Below are 19,312 nucleotides of genomic sequence, written 5' to 3' on the forward strand. Positions count from 1 at the left end.
TGGTTCTTGAACTTTCCACCAATGAGAAAAAGTTGTTCAAGAACACCTTTTGCTCCATCCGCCGCAAATGCAAGGATCTCTCAGTGGCCAGCCACTTCAATTCTACATCCCACTCCCATACTGACATATCTATCCATGGCCTCCTCCACTACCACGTTGAGGACAGATGCAGGTTGGAGGAAGAACACCTCATATTCCGCCTTGATAGTCTTCAACCTGACAGCCTCAACAACGATTTATCTGACTTCCAGTAACCCCTCCCCCTTCTCTCCCTCCTTTCCCCCCACTTTGTCTTCCCTCATTCCTGTGACCCCCTTCTCTTTCCCCTTCCCCTGCCCTCATGACCTGCCCACCCCTTTATTCCATGGTCCACTGCCCTCTCCTACCAGATTCCTCCTTCTTCAGCCTTTGCCTCTTACACCTATCGCCTCTTCTACCTGTCACCTCTCAGCTTCTTACATCTCACCCCTCTCACCTGGACTCACCTATCACCTGCCTGTGTGTGTTCCTCACCCTCCCCTGACCTTCTTATTCTGGCTTCTGCCCTCTTCCTTTCCAGTCCTGATGAAATGTCTTGACCCTGCCATATTAGATCTAGTTTTAGGTAATGAACCAGGACAGGTGACAGATCTACCAGTGGCTGAGAATTTGGAGGACAGTGACCATTGTTCCATAACCTTTAGAATTGTCATGGACAGGGATAGGAGCAAAGAGGACGGGAAGATATTTAATTGGGGAAAAGCGAATTATGAGGCTACAAGGCGAGAACTTGGGAGTGTAAATTGGGATGACATTTTTGAAGGAAAATGTACTATGGAGACGTGGTCGATGTTCAGGGATCTTTTGCAGGATCTTAGGGATAAATTTGTCCTGGTGAGGCAGAGCAGGAATGACAAGGTGAAGGAACCATGGGTGATGAGAGAGGTGGAGCAACTAGTGAGGAAGAAGAAGCCAGCATACATAAGGTGTAAGCAGCAAGGATCAGACAGGGCTCATGAGGAATATAGAGTAGCAAGGAAGGAACTTAAGAAAGGGCTGAGGAGAGCGAGAAGGGGACATGAAAAGGCTTTGGCGTGTAGGGTTAAGGAGAATCCCAAGGCTTTTTTGTCGTACGTGAAGAGCAGAAGGATGGCGAGAGTAAAGGTAGGTCCGATTAAAGACAAAGGTAGGAGGATGTGCCTGGAAGCTGTGGAAGTGGGTGAGGTTCTCAATGAATACTTCTCTTCAGTATTCACCAAGGAGATGGGTCTTGATGATGCTAAGGACAGTGTTGGTAAGGGTAATGTTCTAGAGTATGTAGATATCAAGAGAGAGGATGCGTTGGAGTTGTTAGAAAATATTAGGATGGATAAGTCCCTTGGGCCTGACAGAAAATTCCACAGGCTGCTTCTTTCCAGATGTGGTCTACATGGATTTTAGTAAGGCGTTTGGTAAGGTTCCGCATGGTAGGCTTCTTCAGAAGGTCAGAGGCCAAGGGATCCAGGGAGGCTTGGCAGTGTGGATTCAGAATTGGCTTGCCTGTAGAAAGCAGAGGGTTGTGGTGGAGGGAGTGCATTCGGATTGGAGGGTTGTGACTGGTGGTGTCCCACAGGGATCGGTTCTGGGACCTCTACCTTTTGTGATATTTATTAATGACTTAGATGAGGGGGTGGAAGGGTGGGTTAGCAAGTTTGCAGTTGACACGAAGATCGGTGGTGTTGGGATAGTGTGGAGGGCTGTCAAAGCTTACAGAGGGATATTGATAGGATGCAGAGCTGGACTGACAAGTGGCAGATGGAGTTCAATCCAGAGAAGTGTGAGGTCGTACACTTTGGAAGGACAAACTCCAAGGCAGAGTACAAGGTAAATGGCAGGATTCTGGGCAGTGTAGAGGAGCAGAGAGATCTGGGGGTTCATATCCACAGATCACTGAAAGTCGCCTCACAGGTATATAGGATAGTTAAGAAAGCATTAAGAAAGCTTATGGGAGAGCTGCGAAGTAATGATGCAGCTTTACAAAACTCTGGTTAGACCACACTTAGAGTACTGTGTCCAGTTCTGGTCGCCTCATTATAGGAAGAATGTGGAGGCGTTGGAAAGGGTGCAGAGAAGATTTACTAGGATGCTGCCTGGATTAGAGAGTATGGATTATGAGGAGAGACTAAAGGAGCTAGGGCTTTACTCATTGGAGAGGAGGAGGATGAGGGGAGACATGATAGAGGTATACAAGATATTAAGAGGAATAGATAGAGTGGACAGCCAGCGCCTCTTTCCCAGGGCACCAATGCTCAAAACGAGAGGACATGGCTTTAAGGTAATGGGTGGGAAGTTCAAGGGAGATGTCAGAAGGAGGTTTTTCACCCAGAGAGTGGTTGGTGGATGGAATGCACTGCCTGGGGTGCTGGTGGAGGCTGATATGTTGGTCAGGTTCAAGAGATTGTTAGATAAGCATGTGGAGGAATTTAAGATAGAGGGCTATGTGAGAGGAAGGGGTTAGATAGTCTTAGGTGTGATTTGAAGGGCGGCACAATATGGTGGGCCGAAGAGCCTGTATTGTGCTGTATTATTCTAGGGTTTAAATGGTATCTTTGCAATAGCAGAGTGACCAAAACTGAAGAAATGCAGCCTCAACAACATCTTGACCAAATGCAACATAACATCCCAACTTCTATACTAAGTGCCCTGACTGATGAAGGTCAGCATGCCAAAAGCCTTCTTCACCACACTGTCTACTTGTGATGCCACCTTCAGGGAACCTTGATCCCCCAGTTCTACAAAACATCCCAGGGCCCTCCCATTCGCTGTGAAAGCCCTACTCTGATTTGTCTTCCCAAAGTACAACACCTCACAGTCGACAGAGTACATGCAATCAACAGGACTATGATGAACTGTTGCCGTTCATTATTCAGGCATCTCCACGACATGAAGGAGGTACTAATTCAATTTGCCAAGTTTTCTCCTCCTGGATTTTCAGTTTTTTTTTACACAATGACTTTATTAACTAAAAATTAATGTCCCTTTTACCTATACAGTATCTACCTTCTAATCTGTTGTTACCCTTTTCCAACCTTTGATCGATAAAGTCCTATGTCATCTGTCAAATGCACAATTTGCACAAATCCAAAACAAAAAAGTGAACAGCTTAAGAAACATGAAAAAAGTCAGAGTTAAGATTTTCCACTTGTCGATGTTACTACATGATTTCACGATATAAGAAACAATGCTATAAGCTTAGATCTTTGTCTTCTTGTACCATATCACTTGGAAAATGTTGCTTTGGTGCTCACATGAAAAGTTTTAATATGTTCCTATTTGCAAATATCTCAAACAGCAGACGTTCACAGATCTTATGCATTTGATTTAGGAATTATATACCAATGACATCAATGTCATGTGGTGAAACATGAAGTAATGTATTTTTTGTGGAGGTTTGTTTAGAATCTCTTGATGAACACTGCTCGGAATTGCTTCTCCATCTGGAAGAGATAGTTTTCCTTCACCTTCCCTACTCACCTCATTTCCCAACCCCATCGCTCTTCTAATCAAAAAGAAACTGTTAAAACCTGTTCCAAACTGTCAGGGCAACTAAATTCAAACAGGACAAAGCAGACAAAAAATTCAAAGCAAGAAAAGGACCAATTTGCCTGGGCATGGCTCCTGATGGTTTAGACACAAGTGCTTTAAAACATAAAATACATTTGCAGATACACTGAGATCCATCCTCTTGGTGATATTATTGTGTTGTGCTATTGTGTTAAGAACTGTTTATAAATATATTCAAACTTTAATTCTCACCTGGCTGCAACGTTGTGGCAAGAAGGGAATGAATATAGAGTGAAAACTGCGCCCTGATCCACTCATCTCCTCCTTCCCAACCTGTCCCATCGAGAAACACATCATCCCTATTTTCAGTTACGTGCTTCACCAAAAAGTCTGCGAAACGCAAGTCTGCTGTAGTGAGGTTTAATAGTTTGCGTAGTTCTGGATCATGTGTTTGTATGCCAGCTTCCTCAATCTGTAAAAATATACAAGTTAAAAGATCTCCCACAAGTTGGATTCCTCTCATCTTTAAGAAATGGTTTTTTTTAACCTTCAGATTTGACAAAATTATCACGCGAGTGATGTTTTCAAATTCCATTCATCCTTGACAATATATCAAGCTCTTTTGTTAAATATAATCATGGAGAAATTCCACATAATTTAAGTGGAATTTTAAAAATCAAGTCATCTTCATAAAATATCTAGGCTCCCCTCAGTTATCTGTAGACTGCTGGTTTCTGCATTTAATCTTGCGTGTTTTGAACTTAAAAGTAACGCCTAAACAAGCCAAGTTAATCAAATTACAATTAATATGGAAACAGAATAGGGACATCCTCTAAAGACAGGAAAATTATAAAAAATCTCAGTTATTTAAATATGAAGGCCCTTTCTCCTGCTCAAGTGAACAAATGAAATCATCAAAGTGACCTCAAAAGCACAGAGTAAAAACTGCAAATGTTGAAAAGCTGAAGCAGAAGGAGAAAATAATAAAAATACAAAGTTAGTCCACATTGTTTCATTCATGGGACTGCAGAAGTGTATGGGAGGTGTGGTCATTGAGAAAGCCAGCATTTATTAGTCAAATCCCTGGGGTGAAAGTAGAAACACAGAGCTGCGAGGTAAGGAGCTCCGATACTTTGACCAGGCAACAAATAACAGTGATATATTCCCAGATCAAGATGGGCTATGTCTTCAACGCAGGGAAACCAGCATTTCGTGTTTACTTGAAGCTGCTGAAGATAGCACAGGCTACAGGTTTGGGATGTGATGTTGAAAATACCTTTCCATCATCCAGATAAGGTTCTGATGACCTAAAACCTTAATATTATTTTTCTTTCCACAAATGAATGCCTGAGCTGCCAAGTGTTTCCAGTACTTTGTGCTTTTGATTCAGATTTCTGAATTTATTAGATTTTGATTATATATTTATATTTCTCCAATTAGAGTCAATGTTGATGGTGGATGGGGTGGGGAATGCTTTTCAATGACAAGCAAGAGGGGATTTAATGGACTTTCTCTTGTTGGAGGTAGTCATTGCCTGGCAAGTGTCCCAGAAATGTTACTTACCCAGGTCTAAATTTGGCTAGGTCTTATTGCAGGCTGGCAAAGATTACTTTATTATCAGAGCAATTACTAATGGAAGTGGCCACAAAAATTATGAGCAAACTTTTCTGCTAGAAAAGGGTGATGAATGGATGATGCAGCTGAAAATGGCAGCATCCAAGAATGCCAAGGACTCTTGTAATCGTATCTTGGGGATGAACTAATTAATCTCCATTGCACCTCAAGGAGTGGAGCATTTTCTCCTTAATTCCTAATGACTTCAATTTTTATCATAAATTGATAGCTTTATGTGAAGGGCAGTTACACAGGAGCTCACAGCTGTAATTCAGCTCTGTGTTCAAATATGGTCCAAGGTCGTAATGGGGCCTTGTGTTCATTTGTCGTGTTGGAACCCAAACTGAGCATCAGTAAGTTGGTTCTTGCTGAGCACATGCTGCTTAATAACACTAACAAAGCTGTTAAAATAAGCAGATTGATAGGGCAACAATTAGCCAGATTTATTTTTCACCACGTTCACTGGATGCCAGTGTTTTAGGAATACTGGTGATCTAACATAAGCACAAGATTCAGAAAGGGCTTGACAGGGTGGATACAGAGATACTGTTTCCCTTGGCTAGAGATTAGAGAAATATGGGGCATAATTTGAAATTGATAAATTGATAAATTTGAAAAAGCACAAATGTTTCCCCAGAAGACGCCAGTGCACAGGAGCGGGAAGAGAGCCGAGAGTCACCTGACACCGTGAGTTTTTGTTTCTCTTGCCATTTTGCTTGGAGTTTTTAACCATAAAGGGGAGGTTGTGTCTAGCGGAGCGGCTATCGCTGGAGTGGTCTTGAGTTAGAGTGGGAATTTTAGATGCTTTGATGAGAAGAGACAGAAGCAAAAGAGCAGAGTTGGGAGTTGAAGTAAGATTTGCAGCGGGACCTTTGCAAAAGCAACAATAAAGAGAAGGCAGCTATAAGTGGAGCGGCCATTGTGTCAGTGGGCCAGAGTTACAGGGGGGAGCTGAGGCTTTGGGGAGAAGAGACGAAGGTGAGGTTCTGGTAAGTTCCTTTCTTTGTTTGATTTGGTGTTCCCTTAAGTGCCAGGACAGAGTAGTAAGAATGGCTCCAGGGCCAGTGGTGTGTTCAGCTTGTGAGATATGAGAGTTCTGGGAGACATCCAGTCTTCCTGATAACTACATCTGCACGGGGTGCATCCAGCTGCAGCTCCTTACAGACTGTGTTAGGGGAACTGGAGCTGCAGCTAGATGACCTTTGGCTTCTATGGGATACTGAGGAGTACATAGATAAGAATGACAGGGAGGCAGTCACTCCGAGACTGCAGGAGGCAGGTAGCTGCGTGACTGTCAGGAGAAGGACGGAGAATAGGCAGGTAGGGCGGAGTACCCCTGTGGCCATTCCCCTCAATAACAGGTAAGCCTCTTTGGATACTGTTGGGGGGGGGGGGGGGGATGACCTACCAGGGGAAAGCCACAGTGACCAGGTCTCTGGCACTGAGCCTGGTCGTGTGGTGCAGAAGGGAAGGGGGGAGAAGAGGAGGGCAGTAGTGATAGGGGATTCCATAGTAAAGGGGGCAGACAGGAGATTCTGTGGATGTGAAAGAGACTCCCGGATGGTATGTTGCCTCCCCGGTGCGAGGGACGTCTCGGATTGGATCCACAGTATTCTGAAGGGAGGAGGGTGAATAGCCAGACGTCGTGGTACATATTGGTACCAATGACAGAGGTAGGAAAAGAGATGAGGTCCTGAAGAGGGAATATAGGGAGTTAGGTCGGAAGCAGAAAAGCAGGACCAAGGGTAGTAATCTCTAGATTGCTGCGTATGCCACGTGCCAGTGAGGGTAAGAATAGGTTGATTTGGAAGATGAACGCATGGCTGAGGAGTTAGTGCAGAGGACAGATTTCAGATTTGTTGATCGTTGGGATCTCTTCTGGGGAAGATACGATCTATACAAAAAGGACGGGTTACACCTGAACTGGAGCAGTCAGTTGGATGGGCTGAAGTGTGTCTACTTTAATGTGAGAGGTATCATGAACAAGGCTGATAAACTTCGAACGTGGGTAAGTACGTGGAACTGTGACGTGTTGGCCATTACAGAGACTTGGCTGTCACAAGGACAAGAATGGTTGTTATATATTCCAGGGTTCAGATGTTTCAAAAGGGACAGGGACGGAGGTAAAAGAGGTGGGGGAGCGGCTTTGCTGATCAGGGACAGTGTCACAGCTGTAGAAAGGGAGGATGTCCTGGAGAAATCATCCACTGAATCAGTGTGGGTGGACGTCAGAAACAGGAAGGGAGCATTCACTCTATTGGGAGTATTCTACAGACACCCCACCTCCCCCCCCCCCCCCAATAGCAGCAGAGACACCGAGAAGCAGATCGGGAAGCAAATTTTGGAGAGGTGCAAAAATAACAGGGTTGTTGTCATGGGTGATTTCTACTTCCCTAATATTGATTGGCACCTCCTAAGTGTAAAGGGGATAGATGGGATGGAGTTTGTTAGGTGTGTACAGGAAGGATTCCTGACACAGTATGTGGACAGGCCGATGAGAGGAGAGGCTATTCTGGACCTGGTACCAAGCAATGAGCATGATCAGGTTTCAGATCTCTCGGTGGGAGAGCATTTTGGAGATAGTGACCATAACTCCTTGACCTTTACCATAGCCTTGGAGAGGGATAGGAGCAGACGATATGGGAAAGTATTTAACTGGGGGAGGGGGAATTATGATGCCATTAGGCACAAACTTGGGAGTGTAAATTGGGAACAGATGTTCTTGGGGAAGTGCACAGCAGAAATGTGGAGGTTGTTTTAGGAATACTTGTATGGGGCTCTAGATAGGTTGTCCCATTGAGGCAGGGTAAGGATGGTAGACTGAAAGAACCATGGTTGACAAGAGATGTAGAATAGGAAGAAAGAAGCTTACCTGAGGTTTAGAAAGCATGGATCAGACAGGGCTCAAGAGAGTTACAAGGTAGCAGGGAGGGAGCTTAAGAATGGATTTAGGAGAGCTAGAAGGGGGCATGAGAAGTGCTTGGCGAGTAGGATCAAGGAAAACCCCAAGGCGTTCTACACATATGTGAAGAATAAGATTATGACTCGAGTGAGGGTAGGATCGATCAGGGCTAAAAGAGGAAACATGTGCCTGGAGTTGGAAGAGGTAGGGGAGGTCCTTAATGAATACTTTGCATCTGTTTTCACCGGAGAGAGAGACCTTGACATTTGTGAGGATGGCGTATGACAGACTGATAAGCTAGGGCATGTCGACGTGAGGAAAGAGGATGCGCTGGAACTATGGAAAAACATTAGGATAGATAAGTCACTGGGGCCGGACAGAATACATCCAAGGTTTTTACGGGAAGCTAGGGAAGAGATTGCTGTGCCTTTGGTGACGAGCTTTGTGTCCTCACGGGCCACAGGGAGTAATGCCAGATGATTGGAGGGTGGCAAATGTTGTTCCTTTGTTTCAGAAAGGAAGGAGGGATAACCCTGGGAATTACAGACCAGTGAGTCTTACTTCAGTGGTGGGCAAATTACTGCAGAAGATTCTTAGAGACAGGATTTATGGGCATTTGGAGAAGCATCGGCTGATCAGGGACAGTCAGAATGGCTTTGTGAGGGGCAGGTTATGCCTCATTAGCCTGATTGAATTCTTTGAGCACGTGACGAAGCACATTGATGAAGGTGGAGCAATGGATGTGGTGTAGATGGATTTTAATAAGGCATTTGATAAGGTTCCTCATGGAAGGCTTATTCAGAAAGTCAGGAGGCATGGGATCCAGGGAAACTTGGCTGTGTGGATTCAGAATTGGCTCGCCCATAGAAGACAGAGAGTGGTGATAGATAGAACATATTCTGCCTGGAGGTCGGTGACCAGTGGTGTTCCGCAGGGATCTGATCTGGGACCCCTGCTCTTTGTGATTTTTATAAATGACTTGGATGAGGATGTGGAAGGGTGCGTTAATAAGTTTGCTGATGAAACAAAGGTTGGCAGTGTTGTGGATAGTGTAGAAGGTTGCTGTAAATTACAACAGGATATTGATAGAATCCAGACCTGGGCTGAGAAGTGGCAGATGGAGTTCAACCCGGATAAGTGTGAAGTGATACACTTCGGGAGATCAAATTCGAAGGCAGAATACAAGGTTAATGGCAGGACTGTTAGCAGTGTGGTGGAACAGAGGGATTTTGGGGTCCACATCCATAGATCCCTCAAGGTTGCCACGCAGGTCAATAGGGTTGTTAAGAAGGTGTATGGAGTGTTGGCCTTCATTAGTCGGGGTATTGAGTTCAAGAGCCGCGAGGTAATGTTGCAGCTCTATAGAACTCTGGTCAGACCACACTTGGAGTATTGTGTTCAGTTCTGGTCGCCTCATTATAGAAAGGACGTGAAAGCTTTAGAGAGGTGCAGAGGAGATTTAACAGGATATTGCCTGGATTGGAGAGCATGTCTTATGAGGATAGGTTGAGCGAGCTGGGGCTTTTCTCTTTAGAGAGGAGGAGGATGAGAGGTGACTTGATAGAGGTGTACAAGATAATAAGAGGCTTAGATCGAGTGGACAGTCAGAGTTTTTCCCAGTGCGACAATAGCTAACATGAGGGGACATAATTTTAAGGTAATTGGAGGAAGGTATAAGGGGTTGTCAGGGGTAAGTTTTTTTTATTTGCACAGAGAGTGGTGGGTGTGTGGAACACACTGCCAGCAGAGGTTGTGGGGGCAGATACATTAGGAACATTTAAGAGACTCTTAGATAGACGCATGAATGATGGAAAAATAGGGGGCTATGTGGGAGGGAAGGGTTAGATAGATCTTAGAGCAGGATAAAAAGTCAGCATAACATTGTGGGCCGAACGGCCTGTACTGTGCTGTAGTGTTCTATGTTCTATTATATGGACTCCTCTAAATTGGATAAACAAAACACAGACTGGGCAATTGCTTTGTGGAACATTAAATTCTGTCCACTGGAGCAACCTTGAAATTCCTGTTGCCTGCTATTTTAATACTCCATCCCAATTCTACTCTGAATTATCTGTCTGTGGCCTCCAGCACTGTTACAATGAGGCCAAACAGAAGCTTGAAGAACAACACCTCATCTTCTGTCTGGGCATACTGCAGCCTTCCAGACTCAATACTGAGTTCTCCAACTTCAGGTAAATCACTTTCTCTCTTGATCAAACTGCCCATTTCTGCTGCAAGTCATCCATTTGTGATATTGAGTCGGTCAGTTTTTCTATCTCCATTAATACGTATAGCCTGACCTGTTGGTTATGACCCACAGCCCTGCTATGAGCAACACATAACAGAGAAAGTGTAAACACCCATTAACCCATTTGGCCTGGCCTTGCCCTATCACACATATTCCCTTTTTCCTATCCATCCACTGCTTTCTCTGCAACTTAAACCAACTTGTTTTTTCTCTCTCTGACAAAGAATCTTTGACCTGAAACTTTGTTTCTCTTCCCTTAGATGCTGCCTGATGTGCTGAGTGTTTCCAACATTTTCTGTTTTATTTCAGATTTTCAGAGTTTGCAGTTTTTGGTTTTCACAGACAAACATATTTGGTAAGAAGAATACCGAGATTACTTATTTCCTGGAAGGTGCAAGTCTAAATGGGGTAAAGGAACAAAGGGATTTCAAAAGTACAAATTAGCCAAGCACTAAAAGTTGCACCATTGGTTAGCAAGACCATAAAAAACAAGCACTGGGATTTACTTCTGCTAAGATAGAAAGCAAAAGTAGTGAGGTTATGTTGAACCTTGGTTAGATTACACAAATTACTGCATCATTTCATAGAAGCAAAAATGAATTGCAGGGAAGATACTAGAAATGCAGGGGTATACATTTTAGGAAATGATGAACACACTGGGTCTCTTTTCCCTTGACAAAAGGTGGCTAAAGGGTGCCCTAAAGGTCTTTAAAATTATGCTGAGTTTAGAAAGAGTAGTTATAGAGGGATACTTGCACTGATGGGGAAGAGCACAACTGAAAGTCTTCACTATAAGGTAGTTACTGAGAAGTCTAAAAGGGAATTCAGAATAAAGTTATTTAACTAGAGTAGTGAGAATGTGGAGTTTGTTACTACCACAGGGAGTAGTTAAAATAGATCGTACTTATGGAGAAGCTGGGCAGCCATACAAGAGAAAAGGAAATAGGTCACACTGATAGATTCAGATAAGGAAATGTGGGAGGAGACTTATTGGACCATAAACAAGAGAACATAGAACATTACAGCGTAGTACAGGCCCTTCAGCCCACAATGTTGTGCCGACATTTTATCCTGCTCTAAGATCTATCTAACCCTTCCCTCCCACATAGCCCTCCACTTCTCTTTCATTCATGTGTCTATCTAAGAGTCTCTTAAATGTCCCTAATGTATCTGCCCCACAACCTGTGCCGGCAGTGCATTCCACACACCGACCACTCTTTGTGTAAAAAACTTAACCCTGACATCCCCCCTGTACCTTCCTCCAATCACCTTAAAATTATGTCCCCTCGTTTTAGCCATTTTCGCCCTGGGAAAAAGTCTAGACTGATTGGATTGCATGGCCTGCCTCTGTACCCTATATTGATAGATTCTTATTTATTTAGAAATATATTGACAGATTTTTGTATATTAAAGGAATCAAAAGTTATGGGATTAACGCAGAGAAGTGCCACTGAGTTAAAATTCAGCCATGACCTTATTGCGTGGCAGGGCAGGAATGAGAAGCTGCATGGCTTTCTCCTCGGTCTGTTACATTCTTATATGCTTCATCATTCTATGCGAGAATCAATTTTACAAAATTATAGAGAGATTCTTTAATTGTATACACTTAAGAAAAATTATCAATTAAATGACTGCCAAAAAAACAGCAAACTGTTGAACTAGTCTGTATAGCCCTTCATCATTCTTAATTTATCAAATCCATAAACAGTACATGTCATATATTGTATGGTGCGAGCAGCAAAACACAATTAACTTGTAGAAATACAGAAGAACACTGTGGGAAATGTAACTGATTGATTTTAGTTCAAAACACAGAAGCTGTAGTGTTCTGCTGGCAACCCAATGGTGTATCAAGGTTACCTAATTTTGCTCCATCTTTCTTTAAAACCAACACTACATTTGAGTAGATTTATTTCACGATTAGCCACTATATTTTGCTTGCAGCATGTTAACACATAAACCAAATAACATTCGAAGCATGACACTTACATCAATAACTGCATCACTCAAGTGTTTCTGCTGTCGAAAAAGGATATTTGTTGCCCCAGCAACAAATCCACGCACAGTGACATCAGAGAGAAGATGATGCTGCTGCAAAGCCATATATGGTAAACAAAGGTAACCCTGTAAGAAAAATATTAGTCTAAGTAATTTTCAAATGTAGATCGTAATGGCAATGGAAAACACAAAAAGTATAGTTCTCCAATCTGCAAACAATATGTCCATGACTAAAGAGAGAAATCTGAAGAATTAGCAATCTGTAGTTTGAAAAACTCCCCTCCCTCACATGACTTCCTGAAAAAATTATGACCAGTTTTGTTCAATTTGTGAATTAAGTTAATTTAACCAAAAGTATGCTATTTGGTTATATCTTATATTCTTACTGCAATTCCAAAACTATCAGGAAAGCCAAACAAGCAGGAAAATCGACATTTAAAATTGTTAAGTATTTTGAGTCAAAGTTTCATGAACATCCAACTTTTGAAAATGAAGCCTGTAACTTAAACTGCTGTTTCAAACAACTTCAGTGCAGGATTAGTTTAACAGTTAAACAATGAAATCAATGAAAGTAGTCTCCATGACAGTTGTTCTTCTCTCCACATTTTTGGTTTGTCATGTGAATGGCATGTACCAGCCGAACTGCAATGTGCCCTCCCTTTTGTGTGTTTTGTCACTTTGACTCCATCTGCCGATCAACCCCTACTCACCTGGATACAACTATCGATTGCCAGCTCTTGCCCCATTCCTCCCCTTCAGCTCTTTATGCTGGCTATCTCCCCTCTACTCTTTCAGGCCAGATGAAGGGTCTTGACCCGAAACATTGACTGTCTATTTCCCTCCACAGATGCTGCATGACCCCACTGCCCGTTTTTGTTTGTTCTAGATTGATTTGATTCATTTTATCATTGAGTTCACAAGATCCAAAATACCTTACCTGAAAAGATGTCGGAAGTCCTTTTCATTCTATCAAAATTTCTCATCAAGTTACCTCTTAGCCTCACCTGAACACAGTCCTGATTTTTCCAATGCCGTCTTCCAACTAAAGTCACTTATTCTTGGCCATAACCTGGTAAGTCTACTCTGTACCCTGTCTGACATTTTACAATACCTTAGCAAAAAATGCACAAAGGATTAAGATACATCACTGAGATGGCACTGAATACTTTTGATTTCTTTTTTTACTTAAATCACACTTTTCAAATATAGATTTACGAAAACTATCCACCACAATCTTGAGGTAAAAAAGAACAGTTTGGCCTTTACTGCTGCCTAATATAAAGATCATAGCACAAGTCTTTCTAGGGCAATTCAAGTCAAAATTATATTAGAATATTTACAAAAGTTACCTTTGTAAAGATAGCTAAGGGCATTCCATACTGGTCTTCCTCGAGACCAGATATTAGACCTGGTGCTATCACTGTCTCAACTGTATTTGCCTGTGGTTGCACAGTGATTGGCAAAGACTGCGAAACCAAGGAACCTGAGGTAAACACTTCTTTTTGGTTATTCTTTTCATTCAATGCCTCTTCCTTTGTCCCATTGTCTGCGTCAAGAATGCTTGTGTCCAAAGTTTCCCAATCGCTTTCAGATGAGTTGGGTGAAGTGTGTGGTGGAGGTCGTAATTGCAGCTGCAGTCTATCATCTACCTGCTCAGACCTTTGTACATCTGAAAAAGTTACCGCCTTTGCTGGAATATTTGTCTGATGATCTCCTGCTGGATATTTTCCCTCTACACTGAATTCTGAAGTAACTCTTGCAACATCTGACACAGAAATAGAAACATATTCTTCAGTATTTAAACCATGTTCCTGGAAAACAACATCCTCTGATGTGCTCTTGCGTGGTTTGTATTGTGATGAATCTGCTAAACCATGTTCGACCATTCCTAAAGGAATCATAAAATAAAAGCAAAGATTGTAAATTAAACACAGAGTTCAACCTTCACATACAAAAGAATGAGCCAATAACCCAAAAGTTGGGGGAAGAACAATTGCATCCAATGCTCCATAGGAGTATGATCCTAATGAAACAATATAGATGCATAACTCGCTTTTTTTTTAAAAAAGCAAAACACAAAATCAAACCAAATACAAAATCGGGAGCTCCAAATGCATCCTGATCAGAGAAAATCAGCAGTAGGTTTTGAACATGAAAGATGATCCATTTTAAGAGGACAACTTCTCAATGGTGAGTAATTTAACAATTTCTCTCATTCATTTAGATTCAATGATAGCACTCTTGCCACAGGGTAAGAAAGTCATAAACTCTAATCTACACACATTTTCGTGCTGTTTTCAGGAACTGCTGCAATGCTAGATGTGCTGTCATTCGGCTGACATCAAACCAAGATTCTGACTACCTCTAAAGTAAGCTAAAAAGATTCCATGCCAGAATACAGAGGCAGGGAACTCTCCCATTCCCTCAGCCAACATCACTTAAAATTAACCCTCCTTACTGGTTGTGGGATTTTCTGCATGGAAATTGGCTACTGTATTTCTCCCAGTAAAACTGCATTTACATTGCAAAAGTATTTTGCTTTGGGATATCCAAGTGTGTTTAAATATGTAGTTTACTGATAATGGAAATGCGTTGATGCCGACCTGGAAATAGTGACAGTACAGTCATCAAGGTTCCAACCAGACGATTCACTGGTGACAAATAAAACAGAACCTGCAAAGACAGCAGCTGTTTTACCATCTCAATCAAAACAGGTAACAAACTTAAAACCATGATCAGTCTTTAAAAAAAATGCAATTATTTATGCTTTCCAGCAGATATTAGAAATTGAAAACCAGCAACTCCCATCCCCAGATGAAAAAAATCAGTAAGTTTCAGGTAGAGTAAATGTTACAGGAAAAATGGACTACTCCCAACCCAAAAGTAAACAATAATCAAAAAGCAATAGAACTGCAAATGGTGGAAGTCTTAAATAAAAAACAGGAATACTGGAAGTACTCAGCAGATCTTTGATTCAGGAGGATACTAAACTGAAACTTTAATTCTTCCATTTGCCAGAGATGGCTTCCAACCTAGCATTCTGCTTTTATGACAAAAATAAAACAATTCAAAATTGTAACTACTTAGATAATATCAAACCCATTCAAAATCAAACATTTATCCAGTTGCAAAACTCTGAATGTCGATAGTGTTATGGCACAGAAACAGGCCCTTTGGTGCAGAGCGTCCATGCACCAGGACAAACTAACAGTCATATGGAGAATGTGGAAACTCCACACAGACGGCATTCACATTATAAAGACACATTCATAAGACACTTATGTTAGACTATTGTTTATTGACTATAGCTCTGCCTTCAATACAATAATACCAAGCAAGCTTGTCACCAAACTCCGAAACCTAGGACTCAACACCTCCCTCTGTAACTGGATTCTTGACTTTCTAACAAACAGACCGCAATCAGTGAGGAGAGGCAGCAATTCCTCTGGCACGATTATTCTCAACACTGGTGCACCTCAAGGCTGCGTCCTCAGCCGTCTGCTCTACTCCCTATACACTCATGACAGCGTGGCCAGATTCTGTTCTAACTCCATCTACAAGTTTGCAGATGATACCACCGTTGTAGGTCGTATCTCAAACAGTGACGAATCGGAGTACGGGAAGGAGATAGAGAGCTTAGTGGAATGGTGTCATGACAACAACCTTTCCCTCAATGTCAACAAAACTAAAGAGCTGGTCATTGACTTCAGGAAAGGGGGCGGTGTGCATGCACCTGTCTACATCAATGGTGCTGAGGTCGAGAGGGTTGACAGCTTCAAGTTCCTGGGAGTGAACATCACCAACAACCTGTCCTGGACAAACCACGTGGATGCCATGGCCAAGAAAGCTCACCAGCGCCTCTACTTCCTCAGGAGGCTAAAGAAATTTGGTTTGTCCCCTTTGACTCTCACCAACTTTTACCGATGCACCATAGAAAGCATCCTATCAGAATGTATCACGGTTTGGTATGGCAACTGCTCTGCCCAAGACCGCAAGAAGCTGCAGAGAGTTGTGGACACAGCCCAGCGCATTACAGACACCAGTCTCCCCTCCTTGGACTCTGTCTTTACCCCTCGTTGTCTTGGTGTAGCAGCCAGCATAATCAAAGACCCCACCCACCCGGGACATTCTCTCTTCTCTATTCTTCCATCGGGTAGAAGATACAGGAGCCTGAGGGCACGTACCACCAGACTTAAGGACAGTTTCTACCCCACAGTGATGACTATTGAACAGTTCCCTTATACAATGAGATGGACTATGACCTATGACCTCACGATCTACCTTGTTGTGACCTTGTACCTTATTGCACTGCACTTTCTCTGTAGCTGTGACACTTTACTCTGTACTGTTATTGTTTTTTTTTACCTGTACTACATCAATGCACTCTGTACTAACTTGATGTAACTGCACTGTGTAATGAATTGACCTGTATGATTGGTTTGTAAGACAAGTTTTTCACTGTACCTCGGTACAAGTGACAATAATAAACCAATACCAATTCTAGGTCAGAATCAAACTTGGGTCTCTGAAGCTGTGAGACAGTAGCACAAATCACTGAACAACAGTAAAATCACAGATCGCTACATTGTTTTAAATGGAAAATAGTTAAAAAAAAGCACCAGCAGAGATATATGCATTCAGAGAACATTTAGTTCAAACATATAGAACACAGAAACATGGAAAAAGTAAAGGATAGGAACAGGCCCCTCAGCCCAGAATGTCTGTATTGATCATGGTGCCAAATTAAATTAATCCCATTGGCCTGCACATGCTCAATATCCCTCTGTGCCCTGCCTGTTAAATGCTTCTTAAAAAACAGCAAGTATCTGCTTCTACCACTTTCCCTGGCAGCCTGTTCCAGGCACCTACATGCTCTGTGTAAAAAAAAACCTACCGCACAGATCTCCTTTAAGCTTTCCTGCTCTCACGTTAAACTGATGCCCTCTAATATATGACATTTCTAACTTGGGAAAAAGACTATCTACCCTCTCTATGCCTCTCATAATTTTAAATACTATCAGGTCGCCCCTCAGCCTCTGACCTTCCAGAGGAAACAACCCAAGTTTGTCCAACCTCCAATTGGTATTGAACTACTAGACTCCAATTCAGGCAACATCCCAGTGAACCTGTTCTGCACCCTCTCCAAAGCCTCCACATGCTTCCTAAACTGTGGCAACCAGAACTGCACACATTTTTGCAAATGTAGCCTAACCAAAACGTTATACAACTGCAACATGACTTCCCAACTTTCATTCCCAATAGCCTGACTGATGAAGGCAAGCATGCCATAAACCTTTGTTACTATGCTATCCACTTGTGTTGCCACTTTCAGGGTAATATGGACTTGTACCCCTAGATCCCTGTGTACATCAATACTCAAAAAGTTCCTACCATTTACTAAAAACTTTCCTCTTGCGTTTGACCTCCCAAAATGCAACACCTCACAGTTGTCCGGATTAGACTACGTCTGTAATTTCTCTGTCCAAATTTCCAACTGATCTATATCCTCCCATATCCTTTGACAATCTTCCTCATAATCCACAATTCCACCAATTTTCATGTAATTTGCAAACCTGTTAATCAGACCACCTGCATTTTCATTGAAATCATTAATATATATTACTCGCAACATAGGTCCCGGCACTGATCCTTGCAGGACACAAATGATCACAGACCTCCAGTCAGAGAAACACCCCTCTACCACTACCCTGTCTTCTATGACTAGGCCAATTTCGGATCCAGTTTACCAACTCACCATGGATCCCAGGTGGCAAGGTAGGCTAATCTGCAAGGTTAGATCATAGGGAATCCAGGGTGAGCTAGTCAACTGGATACAATGTTGGCATAATGGAAGGAGTCAGAGGGTGGTAGTGGAGGGTTGTTATTTAGATTGGAGGCCTGTGACCAGTGGTGTGCCACAGGGATCGGTGTTGGGTCCATTAATTTTTTTTCATCATCTATATTAACAACTTGGATGACAATGTTGACCAGAACTTGGTCTTACACACATACACAAATGAATGGTCTGGTCTGATGGGCAGGAAAATTGAATTTAATACAAGTGTGAAGGAGTGACTTTGGGGAGGTGCAACAAAGAAATATGTATCAAATGATGAAAAGGAACAGAGAGGCATTGAAGTATCTGCCCACACATCCTTTAAGATTGGTGAATTGATAAATAACATGGCTAAAAATACCATTTGAGCAACTTGCCTTTGTTAGCCAAGGCATAGAATATATAAGCAGGGAGGTTTTTCAAGAATCGTATACAACATTAGTGAGGCTACAACTTGAGGACTGTATCAGCTCTGATGACGTCACAGAAAAGATGTGATTTTTCATGGGTGACAGTGCAGAGGATATTTAGGAAGAGGTTGCCAGAATTGGAAAAAATTAGTTATGAAGAAAGGAGCTAAAGGTTGTTTTATTTGGAATAGGGGAGGCTGAGGGAAAACTTAACAGCTCTGTAAAATCACCCTATTTTTATTTGAATGAGTTTTCTGATGAACAGCCAAGGAATGGCAGATGGAATTTGACTCAGACAAGTGAAAGGCATTACATTTTGGTCAATTAAACCAGGGCAGGACTTACACAGTAAATAACACGGCCCTGGAGAGTGTTGGAGAACAGAGAAACCTTGGGGTACAGGTGACACAAGTAGACAGGGTGATGACGAATGCATTTGGCATGCTTGCCTCTATTGGGCAGGGCTTTGAATACAAGAATTCGATATCATGTTACCACTGTACGAATCGTTAGTGAGACCACACTTAGAATATTGTGTGCAGATCCGGTCACCCAGTGATAGGAAGGACGTCATTAAGATGGAAAGGATGCAGAAAAGATTCACGAGGCTGTTATCATGACTGGAGGGCTTAAGTTATCAGGAGAGGCTGGATAGGATGGGACCTTTTTCCCTGGAGTACATACAATCATAAGGGTCATAGAAAAGGTGGATGGTCACAGTCTTTATCCCAGGACAGGGGAGTCTAAAACTAGAGGGACACAAGAAATTCTGCAGATGCTGG

General features: G+C 42.5%; 1 protein-coding gene across 1 annotated transcript in view; it reads right to left on the reverse strand.

Annotated features, from left to right (window-relative positions):
• Positions 1-19,312, reverse strand: part of avl9 (AVL9 homolog (S. cerevisiase)) — a 172,546-nt gene that overhangs the window by 56,850 nt on the left and 96,384 nt on the right. Inside the window, exons 9-12 of the mRNA XM_052022816.1 lie at positions 14,888-14,957; positions 13,634-14,172; positions 12,276-12,410; positions 3,775-3,994 (exon numbers count right to left, since the gene is read on the reverse strand). Coding sequence (XP_051878776.1) covers positions 3,775-3,994; positions 12,276-12,410; positions 13,634-14,172; positions 14,888-14,957 — 964 coding nt within the window. The remainder of the gene's footprint in view (positions 1-3,774; positions 3,995-12,275; positions 12,411-13,633; positions 14,173-14,887; positions 14,958-19,312) is intronic.

This window comes from Pristis pectinata, chromosome 9, assembly GCF_009764475.1.
Source record: "Pristis pectinata isolate sPriPec2 chromosome 9, sPriPec2.1.pri, whole genome shotgun sequence".
NCBI classification, from domain to species: Eukaryota; Metazoa; Chordata; class Chondrichthyes; order Rhinopristiformes; family Pristidae; genus Pristis; species Pristis pectinata.